General features: G+C 43.6%; 1 protein-coding gene across 11 annotated transcripts in view; it reads left to right on the top strand.

Moving 5' to 3' along the window:
- The window catches only part of ITSN1 (intersectin 1), a 249,074-nt gene that overhangs the window by 155,588 nt on the left and 78,057 nt on the right, over positions 1 to 15,429 (top strand). For all 11 annotated transcript variants that reach the window (XM_025281353.3, XM_044939433.2, XM_006048225.4 and 8 more), the window contains 4 exons: positions 4,731 to 4,978; positions 7,022 to 7,181; positions 10,801 to 11,006; positions 12,234 to 12,316. In XM_025281353.3, the coding sequence (XP_025137138.1) occupies positions 4,731 to 4,978; positions 7,022 to 7,181; positions 10,801 to 11,006; positions 12,234 to 12,316 (697 nt within the window). The remainder of the gene's footprint in view (positions 1 to 4,730; positions 4,979 to 7,021; positions 7,182 to 10,800; positions 11,007 to 12,233; positions 12,317 to 15,429) is intronic.

Here is a 15,429-nt window from a genome sequence, read left to right as displayed (position 1 = left end):
TGCCTCAGCCGGAGATCCTGCATGCCACAACTCAGACCAGACACAGTCAAATAAATATAAAAAAAAAATTTTTTTTGGCTGACCTCTAGATTAGCACTTTAGAAAACAGGTGTTTTTGTTGTTGTTGTTGTTGTTGTTTTAATGTTTTAAAATTGTATTTATTTTTTAGTGGAGAATGATTGTTTACAATACTGTGCTGGTCCATGCCATACATCAACATGAATCAGCCATAGGTGTACACACGTCTTCTCCCTCCTAAGCCTCCCTCCCACCTCCCACCCTCCCCTCCCCCTGGGTTGTCACAGAGCACCTGGTTGGGCTCCCTGCGTCAGACAGCGAATGCCCACTGGCTAACTGATTTACACATCAGATAATGTATATGTTTCCACGCCACTGTCTCAATTCGGCCCACCTTCTCCTTCCCCCACTGTGTTCACAAGTCCATTCTCTAGGGCTGCATCTCTAGAAAACAGCTTTAGTATCCTCATCCAGGAGTTTAGGGGTAACCCTTTTATTTCCAAACTGGCAAATGCATGAAGCACGTGCTTGTCTCCACGCTCCCCAGCATATCGCTTGCAGTGGCAGCAGGTCTAAGTCGTACACAGTTTACACGTGTTTACTGTCCACAGCCTTTGTTCTGCTTGTGAGGAGAGAGAGAACCTCCACTACCCTTCTTTGTGACAAGGTCAGAGGCGTTGGAAATCTTAGTGTCACCTAACAGAGATGGCGGTCATGACGCCATAGACACTGAGAAAGGAGATCTGATATTATTGGGTATTGGGGTTCGGTCGTTGAACCTGATGATGCTGCCTTCATTATACTGCCGCCTCAGTGCTCTCTGGTATGCAGTGCCTAATTATTAACAGTCCATAAACGAGGTCCCTAACATATTCCCAGTCCTTAAGCAACATTTGGGGTTTGTGCTTCCTACTTTGACATTTCACTAGAACAACCCCAGATGCTTTGCGGTGTTACAGTGGGCTGGCTAAGCGAAAGTGTATTAAGACCAATGTTATTAGCACAAAAATCCCCTCACTTGTAAGTGATCGACGTAAGCCACAGATAGATGAATCTACCCCATAGCCAACCATAGACGTATACAAAGAAGTCTATGTGTTTGACTGTGCTTATTCTATCCTAATTATAGATAACATTTTTTCACAATTGGTTGACATTTTGAGTAAAGCTTTTCAACTCCAGGAGGAAATGTTTCTCATTTTCGTACAAGACCCTTTATACTTTTTCTAAGTGGTTAATTTAATTTAATGTTAAATGTGAGTTTTTATTTTATCCTCTGAACCTTAAAATTTAATTGGTCATTCAAATTAGTGGATTTCTATAAGAATAAGTTAAATTCATTGAGACTGTTGTTTGTTCAATTAGCAAACAGTTTCCTAGGTTAAAAGTGATGGATTTCCTTGGTGACAAGTGACAGGCTGGTTTCATTATTGCCTTGAAGGGTAGCAGAAGCTCTTGTCTGCAAGGATAAGGGGCTGGCATGGCACCCTCTCCTCTTCCTGAGTACACACAGGCACGTCTCAATGGTGGTGCTCATTTTCTGTCATCTTTGGGGCAGGGCTGGGTGTAATTAACTAGGATGTGAGCTCAACCTGCCCATGGGGTGGAACATTCCCTCAGGGCTTCAGATCCAATTCCAGGTGTCAGCCAAAAGTCTGGTTAACCAAGTAAGACCCATGTCTCAAGGGAATGACAGCGGGTCATTGGACATCATTAAGTAAAGCAGCTGGTACTCAAGGAGGTCTAACTAGGACAGACCAGTAAGGGGTTTCAGATAGGCTGGAATCTGGGATCACATTCCAGCCCCTACAGGAAGCCAGGAAGGCCAGCCCAGAGGGCCTGGGGTACCAGACAGGTTTCTAGAGCAGGGACCTCCCCATAGAGAACCCAAATCTCTGGTTACCTAAAGTGACCAGGGTCAGACAGAGCCCAGGCTTTTGCAGGACAAAAGAGAACTACGGTAGAGTCAGAGCTGGACAACAGGAGAGATGGCTTTAGAAAGTCTGTCGGACTGCCCTGGCGGTCCAGTGGTTACAACTTCGCCTTCCAGTGTAGGAGGTGTGGGTCTGAGCACAGGGTCTCAGGGAGCAACGATCCCGGATTCCTTGTGGCCAAAACACCAAAATATAAAACAGAAGCAATATTGTAAGAAGTTCAGTAAAGACTTTAAAAATAGTCTATATCAAGAAAGATCTTTAAAAAAGAAGAGAATCTGTCATCAAGCACATCTCAGATGCCAGGCAGTGTTCTGAATACTTCTTACAACTGTTATAAAACAGGTACTGTTATTGTCCTCCATTTTATAGATAAGGAAACCGAGGCACCAAGAAATTAAACTTGCCCAAAGTCAGCCAGCTAATAAATTGTAGAAGTGGTACTAAAACTGAAGCAGGGGCTGCAGGAGGAGAAGGGGGCAGCAGAAGATGAGCTGGTTGGATAGCATCACTGACTTGATGGACATGAGTCTGGGCAAACTCTGGGAGATAGTAAAGGACAGAGAAGCCTGGCGCGCTGCAGTCCATAGGGTTGCCAAGAGTCAAGAGATGACTGAGCAACTGCACAACAACAAGGGGCTTCTCTGGTGGCTCCGTGGTGAAGAGTCCGCCCGCCAATGCAGGAGACACATGCCACAGGGCAACTAAGCCTGTGCACCACAGTGAAAAGCCTGTGTGCGGCCACAGAGAGTAGCCTCCACGTGCTGCACCTAGAGAAGGCCTCAGCAAAAGGACCCAGCCGGAACACCAAAACTGAGGCAGTCTGATGGCAGAGCCCTACCCTTGATCATGAGACTTTGCGGTCTTGAGGCAAAGTGCTTGTGTGTCTGCCTCCAGCTCCTCACTCACTGCTGACCATCCTCCCCTCGGTCCTGGGACACACGGAAAGGGCAGGAGCTTGTCTGTTGAACCTGAGAAGTTGGGGAGGCCCTGGCAAAGCCTGGCCTACAAACAGCTATGTTTCCAGCACAAAGCAGCTAGCAAGTTACAATGCGTCGTAGTGTAACTGGTAAATATCAACCAACAAGGAAGGGCATCTAGGCACTTGAGTTTAGCAGAAAATAAGATCCAAGTGGGGAAAATGTCACTCTGAATCCTCATCTCATGAAACACGTGGGGCTGCCCAGAAGAGGAAGAAAGAAGACAATGTGGGGGTGTTCGTACTGGAACTCTAAAGCCAAAAATAGAACTTTTGGAAGCAGTGTTGCGCTTTATCTCTGGGTAACTCTCTTTTGGAGACTTCTCAGCTTTAAAAGTTGCTTTTACCTGTGACAGTAAGGCTTCCCTAAGGTAGAGCAGCAAGGAAGCTCTCCTATGGATTATTTTATAACCAACATGTAGAAATAATTCAGTAAGCCCTGAATTCTACTTTCCCCATGCCTATCCCAGGGACTTTTTTTTTTTTTTAATTCAAATAAGCTAATAAACATCATGCCATATTACTCTACACAGAATACAAATAAATATGTGGTTCCATATTTATTTTGTGTTTTTTTAATAATTTATTTCTTTTTAATTGAAGGATAATTGCTTTACAATATTGCTTTGGTTTCTGCCACACATCAACATGAATTAGCCATAGGTATACAAATGTCCCTTCCCTCTGTTTTGTTTTACTGAATATTTGAATGGGTTAGAAAACTGGATTTTTTGCCACTTTTTCCCAAAGTCATTGTTGAAACCCTAGCACTCATTTCTGTGATTTCAAAAGAGCAATATTCAGGTCCAATGAAGTGTTCAGTGCCTTACTTCCTGAGACAGTATTTTATGGGATAAGATAAGATCTCTGACAGAACTTTATTTGACTTATTGTAATGAAAATAATTTTCTACTAGGGAATGTAATTATCTTCAAATTGATCTCCTGTTGCTCAAAAATAGTGAGGATAACTTGGAAAGATAAGTATTAGAGTCATTCTGGTGATTCTGACTAATCCTTTTGAGTCAGAATTAAGATAAAATGGAAACATTAAAAGCCCAATTGTAATAAATCTCCTCTGAAATTTTTAAACAGCAGAATCCTGTATTCTCCTGTGCACATTTGTGAATGTTACAGTAAAATTTATGCAAAAGAAAGTAATAGGACTTTAATAAAATTAATCATTGCTCTAAATAATCATTTCCTTAATTTTCTCTTCGTGTATCTGTGGAGCTTTCAAAAGACTACACACAGCAGCCAGTTTTATCGCCTGTAGGAACATCTAAGACTGTGTTTTCTGTCCCTCTTGTCTGTGTGCGGAATAAGGACTGCTTAGTTATTAGAGACTTCTAGAGGGCTACATTTATATTGATTGCACCCTTTGCTTTCCATTTTAAATAATAAACCTAAGTCAAATTACTTTTTAATAATTACTTGAGTTCCTGAGTGATGAAGTCTGTCACATCACTTTATAATTCAGAGTAGCTCAAAATATTTTAATTATGGGACTTCTTAAGACTCCAGGCACTTTTTCCTAGCTGCTATTATCAGGAGAAAAAGAAAAAGATAAACAGGCACAAAAGAGTAAGAACTTGAATTATAGCACCTACTGTTTCTTTAGAGGTAATGTTTAGAGACCATTTTTCCAGACTCTCAGACTAAGAAAAAGGCAGAGAAAGGTCTGTGCTGTGTGTTAGTCTGACCAGGTCAGAAGTGGGGGCTTTGTTCTGTTAAGAGTGTTCGGTGTCTGTAGGGGTTGATTTAGTTCCACTTAAATTAAACTTTATGACTTTCCTGCAGGTGGACGAAAGCCAAACTGGAGAACCGGGATGGCTTGGAGGAGAATTAAAAGGAAAGACGGGATGGTTCCCTGCAAACTACGCAGAGAAAATCCCAGAAAACGAGGTTCCCGCCCCAGTCAAACCAGTGACTGAGGCGGCCTCCACCCCTACACCCAAAGTGGCTGTGCGTGAGACCCCCGCCCCTTCATCTGCAACCCCTGCAGAGCCCTCCGAGACCCCCAACAACTGGGCCGACTTCAGCTCCACGTACGTGTTGGATGCCATTTCTGATGATTTGTGAAATCCCACGTTAGTGATCTTTTAAGTGCTGTTTCAGTCCTTGGGTTGTACCTCTTGAGTACTGTTCATGGCCTCTTTCTCTGACTGGTGTTTTGGCAATTTGTGGATTGTATTCTCTGAGCTGGATTTAATTATATCGTGGCTTAATAGTGATTTTTCCCTAGGATAAAGTAAAGCCTATTACCCTTGTTTCATTCACTCATTTGTCTGTATCTTTCATTATTGTGGAAGAAATGGAAAAACACAATTTCCTAATAATCTGCTTGATACCCATGTCAGCAAATATTTAGAGTCATTTCCTGCATGGAAATAGCACTGTTTTGGTGGTGTTTTTTTTTTTTTTTTTGCTGGACAGAAACAGAAATTGAATTTTGTCATGTGGTTTTGAGTAAGATAGAAGGCTGTTTCCTCTGAGGCTTTCCTCTTTGATCAGTCCTGAATAAGCGGACAGCAGGGCAAAGAGATGTGTGCGCTTGGCAGCTACTGGTGCCATGCCCTTGGTCATCAGGAAATGGCATTAAAAACAGTGTGTAAGCAGAGGTTTCAAAGGACAGATGGAGGGCTGCCACGCTCCCACTTATAGTATTGATCCAGCTGTGCTGTTGGTCTAAAAATAGTTTATACTGCCCTTCAAGTAAAAGTGATGTAAGAAATGTTTTAAATTTGTTTTAAAGTCTAATCATCTTTCAGAAAAAACAAATAGAAAGTAAGGAGTCGGGGCATAATGCTGGAGAAAGTGGATCAAATAGAGCAAAGAAGGTGTGTAATGACCAAGAGCAGGAGAAAGTAGAGGGAAGGATATAATGAATAGCAATAGTTTTCATACTTGTATTTTCACGTACAAGATTGAAAGTGCTCAAGAAGCTCCTCCCTGTCTCATCTCTGCTAAAAAGTAGTGTTCCATTAGCGTGACTGAAACCACATTGAAATTCTCCTTTCCTGATCTTTTTTTAAAATTGAAATATAGTTGATTTATATTGTTATGTTAGTTTCAGGTATACAGCAAAGTGATTCACATACATATATGTATGTATATCTGTATATTTTCAGATTCTTTTCCATTACATGCTATTACAAGATGTTGAATATAGTTCCCTGTGCTCTACAGTAAATCATGTCGCTTATCTATTTTATGTATAGCAAGTAGTTTATATTCCCTTAAAACGCTCTGACTTTTTGAATTAAAGCTGACACTAAAATAGAAGACAAACACTCTTTTCAGGATTTCGTTTTGCTGTGGGTCTAGTCAGCATGACTCTCTTGCTCAATAAATGTGTGGTCTGCGGCTCTCTGGCTATCCTCCTGGGCATCTTATTTCCGGACCCAGAATCAGGATGTGCCTGCTGTCTATCAAAGGAAATACTTTGATTTGCAAATTTGTTTATCTCTCATTAAGATTCTCAAAAGTCCATTGCATTTCAATCGGCAACTCGCACAGATGTGTTTATTTACAATTATAAAATCACAAAATTAAAACTGTTCCTGAGCTGCGCCCAACAGTTTGCTCTAAGGATGCCACCTATAGAGTTACCATGGTGTCCAGGCTCGTGGCCCGGCGCCTGCTGTGTGGTGCTGGGACAGGGAGATGGTATTATGAGGCACTAGCTGCCAGCCTGGCAGGACTCCCTATGTGACGCAAAACTTCTTTTTTGCTGGTTTAGCATTGTTGTTGCAAATGAAGATAATGGTCACATGAGGGTGTTTCTCTGGTGCCTTCAGGTTACAGAGTATTTCCCTACGTAGGATTTTGTGTCACCCTGACAGCTAACCAGAGTGACACAGTACTGTTCCCATTTGATCAACAAGGAAATCAGGATTCAGAGAAACTCCTGTCATTTGCCTGAGACCCATCGCTAGTATGTGACGCTCTGACCCAAACCCAAGTCCAGTGCTCTTCCCCACTCCTTGCTCTTGAACTAGCCCCACGCACGTCGTGGTGTGTCTGCTGTGGGAGGAGCATTGACACGTTTGGAAGTCCTTGCCGCTCATGGCGTTGCACTTCCCCTCCAGGTGGCCCACCAGCACGAATGAGAAACCAGAAACCGACAGCTGGGACGCATGGGCAACCCAGCCCTCCCTCACCGTGCCAAGCGCCGGGCAGCTGAGGCAGAGGTCGGCCTTCACTCCAGCCACGGCCACGGGCTCATCTCCGTCTCCTGTTCTAGGCCAGGTAACAGCATCGCTGGGAGCGGGAGGCCCCCACGTGCTGTGTGAGGGGGAAAGACTCAGCCAGTGCTTGTCGTCATTGTCATTGGGAGTAAGCCTTGGGAATTCCCTGGCAGTCCAGTGGTTAGGACACTTCGTTTTCACTGCAGAGGGCTTGCATTTGATGCCCAGTCGGGGAACGAAGATCCTACAAGCCATGTAGTGTGGCCAAAAAAAATGTAAGCCTCATTATATGCATCTGGCATGGCTGGCAGGCAAGGATCCAGTTCACGTTTTCCCAGTGGAGGGAATCGTGACTATTCAGAGGAGGGTAAACTGGATTACGCTCCTGGATTGTTCAGGGAAGCTTCATTGATCACGTGGTATTTGAACTCCATCTCGAACAGTAGGTAAGAGCTGATTAGAACGTGGAGAGAGCTGGCATGCAGACAGAAACTGCCCTGAGGAGAGAGGCTTTCTTTAGGAGGCCAGAGTGTGATTCGGAAAAGACATGGGGTCCATCCATGTGGCCAGACCACTGAGTATTTATCAGAGAAGATTGACTGCAGATTAAATGCAAAGCTCTTAAATGCCTCATTAAGAAAAGTAATTGCTGAAAGGATAATATTTCTAATTAATGTGATAAAGAAATGACATTTCTATAAGTAATCAAACAGAAATTGCCCATCTGGCAGGCATTTAGGGGTCAAGGACAGTTTCTACTCTGGGAACAAGCAGCTTGAACACAGGCTCTGGGAAGACTCACGTGGAGGTGTGCAGAAAGATTCGACGGGGGAACACAGGGGGATGTGACAACAGTTAAAGGGGTGGCATCCCAACGCCTGTGGGAGTAAGAAAGGAAAAGATTGAGGAGAGATTTGACCTTAAGGGGGAACAAGTCAGGCAGAAAGAGAAATTGACTTTTTGTGAAAGGAGGGAGTTGGATTTTCGACATGTTGATTGCCGGGTGAGAGTGAGACAGTCAGGCCTTCCTGTCTGGGAAATGGGAACACAGTCAGATCTAAGGAAATGAAGTGAGCGCTTCAGAGGAGTGAGAGTGCAGGAGAAGGAGGGAAACTGCACGCAGCGTGTGTCTTCTCTGACCTGGAAAGAAGGGCGGCTCTGGACAGGAGCTGTGCTCTTTGCCTTTGCATCTGTCCAGCTCGGCAGGTAGCACACGTGTCACACTCAGAGTGGTGACTCCGGTGGAGGGGGAGAGCGCAGGACCAGAACGGCGGATGGTGGCAGTTCTTGTATTATTAAAGGCGGTGGTCCAGGCAAAGAGGTGGGCGGCACGTATCTGTGATCTGGGAAAGAGGATACTCCAGATTGCAAAGGGATACAGAGAAAAGGATAGGTGGGAAAGTGGGAAGGTCTGGTGAAAGGATAGACAGGGAGCCGAGTAGAAGGACAAGGAGCAGCCGTGTGGCCAGTGGAAACAGAGACTGAGAAGTCGAGCATCTAAGGGGAAACAGCATTACAAGCAGAGAAAACACAGGCTGCTTTTTTTTTTCTTCTGGGAGAGAAAGGGTGAAGAGAGGTTGGAGAAAGAGGGAAAGAAGTTGAGGTTGTGCTTCCAGGCAGCTTTCTCGGGAGGGGCCCCCAGGGCCTGCAGGGCATGCAGAATAGGAATTGAGCAAAGAAGGATGAAGCGTGACTTGGCTGAATTTAACCTGAGTCTGTGACTTGTCATCACACGTTGTCTTGGCTTTCTCCAGCAATACTGTATCGTTTGGAAGAACTGATAGTAATAGAAGCTACTCCTGTTATAATGATTACTCTCATAGCAGCTCTGCAGATGGAGCTTGTTAAATTTTCTTGAAGAAAGTGTCTGTGTTTTAGAGATGTGGAGACGGAGGCCTCAACTGAGAGGGTGAACAGAGGCCTACAGCTGAGAGACTGAGCAGTTGTTTCAGGTCACACAGTTAGTAAGGGACGGACTTGGGCTCTGAACCCAGAGTCTGTGTTCTGCCTGATTCCAGGCTCTCTGTGTGGGAGGTGGATACAGGTCAGGTGCAGCCAAGATGTCTCAGGGTGAGAGGTTACGAGACACCAGCGAGGGCCCAGGTGAAATGGCAGAGACAAGATGGAAAATTAGGGGACACAGAAGCCATGAGCTCCGCAGCCCTGTGAGCACGACCGGAGAAATGGGAGGTGGAGACGCAGTGGTCCTTGGCGTGTTTGCAATCCAGAGAACCCTCCTCTGTTCTGAAGACTGGACTGAGTGGACAGTTGAGATGAAAGGAAATGGAGATGTCATGGGTCTGAGAAGATGAGAACCCATGGAGACCAGGAGTTGAAAGTTGCCAGCATGAAAGCCGAAACTCTTCAATCTATCATAAATTCTCTGCTTATCAGGCATAATCATAGTTAAATGTCATTATGAAAATAAGTATCTTCTGAAGGCAAGTCCAGCTTGATTCTGAATGAGCTCTCCTTGGGCTTTATCCCTTGTTCTTGTCCATTTATGAATACATGTATAATCGAAAGTTGGCATATTTTTTTATAATAGTATTGTCTTAAGATACTGTGATAGTTTTATGTGATAGTCTTTTAAGAGATAATAAATGCCTCCCCCTGCCTTTTCCAGCCTCATCTCCTATTGCACCCTTCCATGAGACTAGGCCACACGCACCCCTGGATCCTGCTCCTCCTCCTCGAACCTTGGCAGGAAAGCATCTCACGGTCGTGCCCTCCACCTGGAGTTCACTCCCCCCGAAGCCCTAGCTATCAAAACCCTTCTTGCCCTTCAAGGCCCGGCTCAAGCACTGCCACCTCTGGGAAGCGCGCCCTGTTGCCTGCAGGCAGCTTTCATCCCTCTTTTCTCTCTGCTCCCACCGTGAATGGTTGCAGCCTCTTTTTAGCATATTTCCTTCTGCCCGGTGGTAGACATGGTTGTTTGTATCTCTTTCTTCATTAGTCATGAGTTCCTTAGCCATGTCCTACTGCCCATTTTTATCGTGCTTTCTGCTTAATAAAGTATTTTAACCTGGATTATTTTGGGGAGGCAGAGATGGCATTCTGTTCATCTTCATATAGAGTTTTCATATAGCTCTATAGTACATGGGATTACAGAGAGTTTATGCTTGCCCAACCCCTGTTTGTCTTAAAAAGGAGCTAGGACAAGCCCAACCCAACCCAAGACCCGTTTCCCTGTGTCCACCTAAACTAAGATATGAGTTGCTTGCCTTTTGAGCTTTCAGAAGGTTTCTGCTCTGGTATTAACCCTTCACTAAACATCCAAATCCAGTTGGAAACTGGCGGGAATGGGATTGCCCTGGGCAACTTGAGAGTTAAAAATAGAACCAAAATAGAAAAGGCACTCAGCCAGGTGCAACAGAATAAATGTGATCTCCTAGCTGGTTTAAATAGAGACTTCTAGATGGGCCGGCCATGGCTTTGTGAACAGGCTGGCAGGTTTTCACCTCCACTTTGGGAAGGAAACAGCTATTGAGAACCAGGGGGCACGTGGCAGCCATGCTGTACTGCGGGGGAGGGGGGGGAGGAGGCGGGGGGGGCGTGTCTTCTGTGGTTGCACATGCACCTGCATGCACCCATCGGAGGGAAGGTGATGGTGTTTGCATTACCTGAACTGATAACAGATCACAAAGTGACAAGAGGTCCTTTATGTTCTTCCACACAAGGGTGAAAAGGTGGAGGGGCTACAGGCGCAAGCCCTGTATCCGTGGAGAGCCAAGAAAGACAACCATTTAAATTTTAACAAAAACGATGTCATCACCGTACTGGAGCAGCAAGACATGTGGTGGTTTGGAGAAGTTCAAGGCCAGAAGGGTTGGTTCCCCAAGTCCTACGTGAAACTCATTTCAGGGCCCATAAGGAAATCGACAAGGTATGCTTGTGTTCATCTGCTTCCACTGGACGAATGCCATGTTTGGCATGAAACTGTTGTTTGCACTAGTTAGTATTCCCAGATAGGAGTTGCTGGATCATTTCGTCTTCTGGGTCTTCTCATTGCAGAAGTTAGGGCATGGGTCAATAGAAGAGAGCCTCTTGCGGATGATGGTCATTTGTTCCTCACCCAGAAGCCTGTGCATCTTGTTTTTCATTGACTTGTGCAAGAGGGAATTCTACCCTGAGACCTGGGACAGTCTCGCGGGTTTGTTGGAGATTCTGTTCCTCTTCATGCTTAGTATAGCTCAGTTGGTAAAGAATCCACCTACAATGCAGGAGACCCCAGTTCGGTTCCTGGGTCAGGAAGATCCGCTGGAGAAGGGATAGGCGACCCACTCCAGTATTCTTGGGCTTCCCTGTGGCTTAGCTGGTAAAGAATCCCCCTGCAATGCGGAAGACCTGGGTTTGATCCCTGGGTTGGGAAGATCCCCTGGAGAAGGGAAAGGCCACCCACTCCAGTATTCTGGCCTAGAGAATTCCATGGACTGCCTATTCCATGGGGTTGCAAAGAGTCAGACACAACTGAGTGACTTTCACTTTCACTTCACTTTCAGTACTGTGCCAGATATCCACAAATACTTAGAAGCCCAAAGAATTGGGGGAAATTATTAGAAGAGTGAATTATCTTTTTTGTTAAGAACCTTATGGTGTGGAACCTTACTCTGAAGGTTATTGTTTCATTGTTCTAACCAAACAGATGGTCAAAATGAATTAAGAGTTTCAAGAAGAGAATCTCTTCAAAAATACTGAATGAGCATGTCCGTCATACTTTGAAATAGACCAGTGCTTTGGCTATGTATCTAGCAAAGCAAAGTGCTGACAGACAAGGATGTGAGCTTAGAGTCGGGCCACCCTGGCCCTTTGTGATGTGTTTTGACTTAGCAAAGCGCATCTATAGATTATCAAGGTTTTAATTGTGAAGTGGGGACTCCCTTGATGGTCCATTGGCCAAGACTCCAGACTCCTGATGCAGGGGGCCCAGGTTCAATCCCTAGTCAGGGAACTAGATCCCACATGCTACAATCAAGACCTGGACAAATAGCTACTTTTTTAAAAAATAATTATAAATGTTAAAGCAGTTTTAAAAAGAAAGTATCATTGTTATTTGTACTGTTTTCTTTGAGGATGAAAAGTAAAATTCAAATACTTTCCCCTCCTCTTCCAGCATGGATTCTGGTTCCTCAGAAAGTCCTGCAAGTCTGAAGAGGGTAGCTTCCCCAGCAGCCAAGCCAGCTGTGTCGGGAGAAGGTGAGAACTTGAGTGAAATTAAGATCTTTAGACGGTGGAGGTGATTATGTAATACAAACAGTGAACATTGAAAACGAGGTTGGATTTCATGTTTAAAGAATCTGCCTTAATTTATGTTCATTATATTAAACCTGAAGGTAAAATGAGGTTTAGCTCCTTACAAAGTCACAGTACTTTACAGGGACTTTTCAAAATACAATCAGATATATTGCTCATAAAAACCGAATCTGATGATGATGTTCAATTAAAAGCCCTTTGACTCTTGAAAGAGGCCCATCAAAGTCACTAAGGATCAAGGTCTCTGAGCATCTCTGTAGCCTATTTGTGATGCTTGCTATTTTTCTGACTGACAGATAAGTATTTTGGTTTAAGGCCGTAACTGGGCTGTTCAGTAAAGCTGGCACAGTAGCATCAGTGCCATTTGTACCCAAATGAAACAGAAGTGTCATTTCTGTGTTCCATGGAAATAACCACAACAGATTATTTAGGCCTAAAAATTTTATTTTCAGTGTTTCTTACACAAGTAATTAATTGCTCTGTTTCCCCCATTTTTACTTCATGACACCATCTTTTGGATTATATTGGGTTGGCCAAAAAGTTTGTTTGGGTTTTTATAAGAGCATAGGAAAAATCTGAATGAACTTTTTGGCCCACCCAATATATGCCAGTATATGGCATAAGTTTAACAATGAACAAAACCTACATAATTCAGGTTCTAGTGGTAAAAATCTCAGGTCTTTCCTACATCTGGTCTAGCCATTATCAGAGCACTAATTGAAGAGTGAGCATGACCCAAGTCAGACAGGCTTTCCGTGGCGGAAGTAGGAACAGTGTTTGTTGAGAACAGATGTCTAACCTGTTTTGTAGTAGTGTTTCATTGTTTCCTTGAATACTTGTAGAATCTTTAGTTTGTTTGCCATTATGAGACTTCTATTCTTTAGAAACTTTGCTTTATGAAAAATAGAATTATTAAAGCAAGGGTTAAGGTTTAATGATGTTTCAAATAGTGACAAAGTTACTTTCTCAAGAGGAATTTCAGAAGTAAAAAAATTATTTTAGTTTATAGGTATAGCTATAAAAAACTTCATCATCACTAAATAAATCCAGTGTTTTTATTGTATCCAGTTTTTGCCATTACCACCAAAACAATCATTAGTATAGTTCTCTTCATACATTTTTGTCATCCTAATGACTTTTTATAGCCACTGTTAGGAGAGCAAGGCAAAAGGTCTTTTAAACACAGCTCATGTAGTCAGTATTGTGTCAAGCAATACTCCCTCCCCCCCTGCCCAGATTCAGTGGGTTACAGCCACTAAGCCTCAGTGGTGTGCCAGAGTTTGCATCCTGGCTCTCACACCTAGTGACTGTATAATTTTAGTCATGCCTCAACTCTCTCATCTGTAAAAGGAACGTAATAATCACCACTTGAGGTAGCAAATTATTATGGGAGTCATGAGACAATAGTGTAATCTTTTAGAATAAAGGTCACTAAGTGTCTGCTGCTTGTATTTCCTTTTTGCTTCAGTTCCTAGATTATTGATGGAGCCACTTAGAGCAGTGAGCGTTGTCATCTGACAACAGTGTTGATGAATGTCGCTTTGTTTTGAAACATGTAGAGCCCTCCATGTTTGAGGCCTCAATAAGTAGGTCACAGATGAACCACCCACATCCTTAACCTGGGCAAAAACAGAGGGTTATATGTCTAATCTCATTTATTACATCCATTTTACAGTGATTTCAGTATTAGAAATATTAGGAAAGATTTCTGGCTTCTGGAAAGGTATGGGAGGACGATGGCATCTGATATTCTAGGAAAGGGCACTTAGATATATTAGGGACGTGTTTATAAATACTGTATTAAATGTAATCAGATTGAAAGTAACCAGTGATTCAGGCAACTAGTCATGTCCAACTCTTTGCGACCCCTTGGACTATACAGTCCGTGGAATTCTTCAGGCCAGAATCCAGGAGTGGGTAGTCTTTCCCTTCTCCAGGGCATCTTCCCAACCTAGGGATCGAACCCAGATCTCCCGCATTGAAGGCGGATTCTTTACCAGCTGAGACACCAGAAACCAAATTACATAGGTGGTCAGTTTGGGTAGCTTTTAAAATATGGGCTTGGGAATGGCCAGTACAATGTGTTACATGTCTGATGAGGAGGGTCTGAGTGGTGAGGAGCCCCCCATATCTGTCCTCCTGTCTCCCCATTTTCATTGGATCCTGACGGTCCTCACAGATGCCTGTGTATATGCAGGGCTTGTAAAGCCACAGTCTTCCCAGTCTCCTTGGTATCTTCTGCAGTGTGAAGTTCAGCCAGAGTTCATGCTTCTGAAGTTTCTTAAGCATTTCAAAAGTGACTTCAAAATTTGGATCCGTTCTTAAGAAAGTGACTTTTAAGTGCAGGAATCACTGGGAAAAGGACTGATGGCCAAGGATCCGATCTTAAATGGCCAGACATGAGCTAAGGAACAAGTAACAGAACAAAATAAAAAGGGAAGGTTTGAAATACTGAGAAATCAGAAAAAGGAATGTATTAATGAAAAAGCAGTGTCCTTATTCAAGCTGCCAAACTTCGGTTTCCTTGCGCGGGAAATCCTTTTGCCAGTTTTAACGGCGGAGGTGTGTGTCACCGGTGCTGGAGGGCTAAACACAGAGAGGCTTCTGTTCTCCCTGCGCGTTTGGATGACCTTGTATGTTGGGGGTCTGCTGGCCTCAGCTGAGGCTGAAGTGGCCCCTTGGAGAGCTGCCCACATTAGCATAAGCATCAGGATAGTTTGTGTTTGCTAGTGTTTATTTTAGTTTCCATTAGTGCCTCCTGCAAAGGCTCTTACAGTTAGCTAGTGGAGTCCTCCAGACTAAATCTCTGCCTATTAATTGACATTAAGCTCTGCATTTAAGGACTATCATAAGAAATTTAGAAACACACCATCTGTTATAAAACAAACACTTTGGGTAAACTTTGTTGTTTTTTTAATTGCTTTTTTAAAAAAGCCTGGGATAAAATGGAGAAAAAGTGGAAACAGGAAATGTATGTTCATCTTTCTAGAAATCTTTTATTCTGTACCTAGTATAGTGTCTAGAATTTTGTGTCAAGTGATCTTTCTGAGATTATG

This window comes from Bubalus bubalis, chromosome 1 (genome assembly GCF_019923935.1).
Source record: "Bubalus bubalis isolate 160015118507 breed Murrah chromosome 1, NDDB_SH_1, whole genome shotgun sequence".
In the NCBI taxonomy this organism is placed as follows: Eukaryota; Metazoa; Chordata; class Mammalia; order Artiodactyla; family Bovidae; genus Bubalus; species Bubalus bubalis.
Note: the sequence above shows the minus strand (reverse complement) of the source record. Positions and strands in the feature narration are given on the sequence as shown.